The 6,722-nt window shown below is 33.7% G+C and overlaps 1 protein-coding gene across 5 annotated transcripts; it reads right to left on the bottom strand.

Annotated features, from left to right (window-relative positions):
• Positions 1-1,472: 1,472 nt before the first annotated feature.
• LOC143578112 (uncharacterized) lies at positions 1,473-6,722 on the bottom strand. Of its 5 annotated transcripts, none has more exons than XM_077061775.1 (7): positions 6,355-6,722; positions 4,585-4,947; positions 4,357-4,455; positions 2,989-3,422; positions 2,711-2,889; positions 1,749-1,815; positions 1,473-1,665 (listed from the first exon to the last, which is right to left on the bottom strand). In XM_077061775.1, the coding sequence occupies exons 1-7, from the start codon at positions 6,668-6,670 to the stop codon at positions 1,627-1,629; spliced, it is 1,497 nt and encodes a 498-aa protein (XP_076917890.1). In that variant the 5' UTR covers positions 6,671-6,722; the 3' UTR covers positions 1,473-1,626. The 5 variants fall into 5 exon arrangements, with proteins under 5 accessions (XP_076917890.1, XP_076917891.1, XP_076917889.1 ...); XM_077061776.1 differs by having other exon boundaries at positions 1,474-1,665; positions 2,989-3,362; positions 4,579-4,947; XM_077061774.1 differs by having other exon boundaries at positions 1,474-1,665; positions 4,363-4,455; positions 4,579-4,947.

Here is a 6,722-nt window from a genome sequence, read left to right as displayed (position 1 = left end):
CATTTTATGAATCTTACACACTTGTGTGTGATAAAAACACATTTTCTTTGTCTTTTACCTTTTCAGAATGTGTATAAAAAGTAATCATAACCCAACGTAAAAAAGTGACTTTTTTCCTATAAGTTCATGCATTCTTTATCTTCAGTTAACTTACACTTGTTTCAACCGAACATACATAATCGGGGAAGAGGAAGAACAGGACAAACAAAGTGGTTGTCATATATTTAGCCACATGGATTCTTTGTGGTCCAAGTGAATGAATTCATAAAATTTTTGTATGTTTGATATAGAAGTATGGAACTATTAAGATATTCTAACGAAATAAAGCTTTGATTTAAAACAGACAATTTTCATGATAATTAAAAATGTATATCTGAAATTTTGATTGATGAACGCACCAAAGTACGAGCTTGGTTCGGTTTGAAGCAAGACTAAGAAACGAATGCATACTTAATAAATATGAAAGCATACTTGACACAACGTAAGATTCGAGGATTGCAAAAAGAATCTATGGATTTTGATTCTCATAGCTTACCAATTGCTTTGAAAACTACCATCCAAAACATTCATGTAAGACCATATAAAATGTTGGAAGAGAGAGAGAGTCAGAGAACTCTCATTTTCGTCCATGTGGTTTGCTCTTTGTCATTTCCATTCAAATTTTTTGTCATTTCTGTCCTCGTGGTTTCATTTTCTTGTCATTTCTGTTCAAATCACTAACTCCGTTAGTTTTAGTATGTTAAGTTAGGATGAAATGACAAAAATACCCTTTTAATTAAATAGAATAAATTGTCATTTTCGTCCCTATGGTTTGCTCACTTTTGCCACATCCATCCAAAATAAACTTACTTTTAGCCATTTTCGTCCTCATGGTTTCTAAAAGTTGTAATTTTCATCCACTTTACTAACACCGTTAACCGTTATCAATTAAGATAATATAATTTGACAAGAATGCCCTTACTAAGTCGTAGTAATTTCCATATCTGTTAGTTCTTGTCGAGTGTCGATGCTATCCCCTAGCTAGCTTCTACGCTCTAATGTAGTTGCACAACAGCACCAACCGAAAACATGATTTTTATCAACGTTCGAATGAAAAAAATGGAATATGGCGAGCTAAGGTGAACACAATGTCATGTAACTCTTGCCTACAAGTGTATCAACAACTGACATGAGTAAGAGTGTATTAGATCTATAAAAATAGACTACTTTCGTTATTTTCTCATATAAAAAATATACACAACCAAAGATAATTAAAGATTTCCACTTATGTTAAGGTTGAACAGTATCTTTGCAGATTAATACATCAAATGTCAACAGTAAACATACTCTAGTTAATAATATTTCTACTAAAGACCTGCAGTGTTTACATACATATGGTATCTAAAATTATGGTTTTAACTTGTAAAACCGGCAAACAAAAATGGCTACGCGTACTAACAGATGACTTTTGAGCCTGAAACAGCTGCAACAATGTTTGCAACTACACTACTGACTAAGCTACATACTTAATAAACACTGCAATATTAACAAAAAAACTAATTTCATTTACCTTAACTAGTTTTCAACCAAGAAAAAAAATCTTGTCAATTTACAAACCTCTGCTTCACACCACGATATTTTTTTTCGTTAGCGTGTCAAATTTCTCCATTTGTCCTTCAAATCAACCTGAAACCATGGATTTGGAAACTGAAGCCAATACATATATAAGATTACGGGGTAATAGCTCAACATAAATAATGCTGCATTACCTCGGTTCTGTCTTCGAAGATGTCACGGTACATACTTAAGATCAGCTTCCAATGTCCTTTACCATATCTACAAAAACAAGCAATCAAGCATTAAAGTAATGTGAAAATTGCATGTATTTGTCTTCATACAGCACTTCTAATTGTAGACAAAACTAGAGGTTGGTCGGTCACAATTTTGACCCCTAAGTTTATGAAATTTGGGTTGTGTTTTATCTCAAACGCGTCAAATAAGAAAAGTTAAGTGAGTCTATAGTGAGGATTTATCAAATGGGTCAAACAGGTTGAAAGTCGTTCAAAGTCTATTTATACAACCTCCTAATTTGTTTTATTCAAAATTGTGATTGCAATATGTAATCATAATTAAAGCATTAATCATCTGTTAAAGCTGCAAAAGTCAATGATTAAGATGTTGCGGCTCAACCCATGTTTCGAACCACACTAAGAATTAGAGGCGTGCACGAAACCGAAATAACCATTGCAGTCACGTAACTGAACCAAAATAACTGTACCAATCAAGAAACGTCGATTTTGTTTTATGTTTTTTTAAAAAACCGATTTTTTGGTTCAGGTTCGGTTTTGCTATCAACCAAAAACCAAACCGAACTGATGGAAACCTAAAAAACTAATTTAAGTAACTTATAAGAAATTAATAAATGATGCACCCAAAAAATTTACATCCAAATACGTAATAATCAAATAATCATTGATTAACAAAAAAAAATAGGCACAAATTCATTACTCTGGGCCATTTATTCGACCCAAAATTTTCAAGCCTACATGGTAAAACCGAGACTGTACCGAACCCATTGTGAAAACCGAAAAAAAACAAAACCAAAAAATTGTATGGCATAGAATTCAAACATATATGTAAACTACTAACTGTACTTAATAAATTTGGGATACAAAAAACAAAACAAAATTTAGGTAAAACTATAACAGAAAGGTTAATAAATATGACATACTTTTGAACACCAGTCCTCAACGTGTCTTCCTCCAAACAAGACCATCTCTTTTTCTTTCTCGGTCTCACAAGTTTTTCCATTTTGTAAACACTTAAAGGCGACACCTTTCGCCTTTGGGGGCTAGACAAATGAGGCCTTGTTGGTGACCCTTCATCAGAGCTATCAATGGAGTCACTCCACTGAACAAAAGTCAGCCAAAAACCAATTAACAAACATCATATGTAAGTATGTAACATCACATAAAACAACCAAAAAGCAAAAAAGCCATAAGATTGTACCTCAGTAGTATGGGCTGTATTATTTCTTTCAAATAAGCTAGCTTTGACCCTTCTGTTTTGATCCTTGATGATGTCATCATCTCCATCTGCTTGTAAAGCTTTACCTTTCCTATCATGTGAGGAATTCGGAGCTTTGTCATTGACATTATTAATATTACCTCCAACATGATCATGAGCATGAGACTCGTTTTCTCCTCTCTTGTTGACTTTTAAAGACTCGGCAATGCGTAATGCATCAGGAAGAGGGTCCTTCACTGCTGCATGTAGTTCAAAAGCGCTTGACTCTAGGGCTTCTTGTACCTTAGTCACTTCAGGGCTAGGAATGAAATCGAATCGGTCGTGAGATGTCTCTGTAGGGTCCACAATATTAGCTCCTCTACGACGTTTTGAGACAACATGCCTGCGTGTAGGTAGCACGCGAGCTTTTGATGATTCTACATGAAGATAACATGATCAATTTATTTGTAGCAAAATTACTGAATTTCTATTTCAAGAAGACTAAACATTGACTTTTAAGTTTTAAACAAGATGCTAACTAGAGTGTGAATCTCTGACACGACATGAAAACACAACGCCAGATTTTCAGGTTCGGGTTTAGTCAAAACGGGTTTGGGTCAAACCCACGAACACGTTTAGCTAAACAGGTGGTGTTTGTGTCAACCAGCCGGGTTCGTGGGGCGTTTAACCCGTTTATTTAATTTGCTAAATGTGTTTATGTAATAACTTAAACTACTTAGATTTTTTTATGCCAACATTAGAAGCTTGAAAAATTGGCATATTTTAAACATAATTGCTAGAAAACATAAAATAAAAAAAAAACATTAATATGTAAAACAAAAAATAAAATTCTTTTTTCAGATAAAATGGGTTGTATTCGTCACTTCATGTCAACCCACGAATTCTCGTGTCGTGTTCGAGTTCATGCATGTGACACGATTTTCGGGTTCCTGTCGGGATCAACCCGCAAATATGACCCATTTAGCAGCCCTAATACTAGCAAGCCATGGAACAACAACAGAGCTCAATATAAAAAATCATACATAGTAATGGCATGTCAGCTGATATATGAAAGAAACCAAAAAACTAACTAGCAAATTAGCAATATGATAAGTCTGCATGTGCATCCCCAATTCCCCATTACTACAACTGTTTCCATATTTGTTGTAGCTATTTTCTTAATTTCTTTTACATAACAGATCAAATCTCAGTTCCAAATTACAAAATAAAGCATATCTCAATTCCAAACCACAAAATAAAGCACTTAGCATATGCTATGAAAACATAACCGGCAGAAATGTCCTGTGATAAATGTTACAAAGTAACAAGAAGCACTTGATATGATTTTCTCAAAAACAAAGTTTAACTTACCATTACCCTTGGTGCTAGGACCGGCATCATCAGTTGGTGCACATTCTTTACTTTGATTATTGAGTTTAGAAACTTCATCTTCATGAGCCTTTAATGTTTCTACACAAGGATAAACATCAACCCATTAGTCTTAAATAAGATCATATGTAGTTTTAGCATATCAGTTGATATATAAGACAAAACTAATGACCATAAATTTCTTAAATTTAAACCTGAAGTCACCATTACCCTTAGTAACACCATGACCAGCAGTTGCTCCTGCACTTCTAAACTCCGAAACTTCATCCAAACCCATAGCTTCACTTAAAGCCTCATCATTCAAAATCGCCTCACACGCCAACTCAATAAACGAAGGCCCCATCTTTTCTTTCGTGTCCTCAATATACCGTCGAACCGTCTTCACCACATCTAATTGTTTAAACATTTCCAAAACATTCTCACAGACATCCATATCCAAAACCCCAGCCTCAATGTCATGCACCCAACGCACCAAATCTTCTTGCACCAATCTCACATCACCTCTCTCCATTTCACAAACCCTGCGACTCCATAACCGATTCACAGCACTAGTATACTTCTGTTTCTTGTCACCTGCAATTAGGGGTGTTCGATGAATCAAGTTTCGAATATCTGAATTAATCATATCGAATTATTTGAATTTTAATTTTTTTAACCTTCCCTGCTTATTCGAATTCGAAATTAACAACCAATTTGATTTGAATTCCCCTAAAGAATAATTGGACTTTGGGCTGGATATTGGATTGGTAGCCCAAATATGCTTTAAATCATTAGAAGCATGTTTTTATAGTGTTAGGATCAAACACAAACAACTTTTTTAACGTAAATAGTGTACAAAACTAGAGTAATTACTAACACTAGAGTTCTCATTGTTACTCTTACCATTTTTTAATACAGTGATTATTATTACTCTACTTCACTATTTAAAGTGTAAATACAGTAGAAACTCTATAAAATAATACACTTGGGACCACCAAAATTTATTAATTAAAAGAGTTATTAATTAATCGATAAATTAATAATTATTAATTTATATATTACTTAATATTTTATTAATTTATAGTAGAATACTTAGTTTACAAACACCTTTCAAGCTTCCACTTAATTATTGTATACAATGCATGTATATCAAATGAACGGCCCAATTTGAAAGAAACCTTCAATCTCCCACCTTATTATGCTTCTTTTGTTCAATGTATCACTTTATGGACATTAAAAATATTTTCTATATAAATACAAGATCAAAATAGGTTAACACAAACAAATCATACACACAACAAAAGACAATTGACTCATTTTTCAAGAAACCTTCATAAATCATTCATGTAATATGCTATATATAAGGAATTATTAATTTATATTTATATATGGGGTCTAAAGAAATTATCAAAAATGTATTATCTTATAATTTTAGCGAATTATTAATTTAGCACCCTATCCCCGAGTAGGGACCGGCAAAAAATATTATCTTAGAGAGTTTATTAAATAATCGAGTAGTAATTTATCGAGTTTCTACTGTAGTGTAGTTCAAATTGTAATACTAATAATTATTCTACTTATTTGTACATGTATCGGGTCCCACCCATACATAGCTACATATATATGGTTTGAATTTGAATTTCGAATCGATTTTTAAACCATAAATTTGTATTCAATTACTAAATCGAATTCAAATTTTTGAAAACCGATTTGAAACTTCAGTTACGAATTCAAAATCATAAATTCATATTCGAATTACCAAATCGAAATCAAGTTTTTGAAAACCGAATTTGAACCTTCTTTTTCAATTCATTTTCGAATACTATGTTTAGTAGGTTAGTTTGAATTCGAATTGCGGGTCAAATTTAAAATCATAAAGTCGTATTAATGTAATTCAAATTTGATAATTGAAAACCGAATTCGAACCTTCCGTTTCGAATTCGAACCTTCAGTTTCGAATTCGAATCAAGTTTCGAGTTTTTCGACACCGAACACTCCTACCTTCAATCTCGTCAACTAACTTTGCTGTAACATGCATTGCAACTGTACAATAAGCTGCTTTCATGGCGTCAGAAACCTCAGCGACTCCTGTTATGTGATCCAGCTCTTCGATTTGTTCTATTAGCTCGATTGTGCGTTCGGAGACAGTGCCTTTGTTGATGTCTGAATCGAGTTTACGCAAAATTAGGGTTTTGTTGAGTCTGTGGTTGTTGTTTGGCAGTGGGAGGACGTGAGTGAGGTCCGCTAGGGTTTGATCGTCGAGTGAGTCTTGACGCAGCAGGAATTCGAGGATCCAGCCGGACACGTCGATGTCCATGTGATGGGTTTGTGGATTTATGGAGTGGAAATTGGGGTTTTGAATTAGGGTT

This window comes from Bidens hawaiensis, unplaced genomic scaffold, assembly GCF_021521415.1.
Source record: "Bidens hawaiensis isolate Kalapana, Puna unplaced genomic scaffold, B.hawaiensis_p1.1 tig00029024_1, whole genome shotgun sequence".
NCBI lineage: Eukaryota > Viridiplantae > Streptophyta > Magnoliopsida > Asterales > Asteraceae > Bidens > Bidens hawaiensis.
Note: the sequence above shows the minus strand (reverse complement) of the source record. Positions and strands in the feature narration are given on the sequence as shown.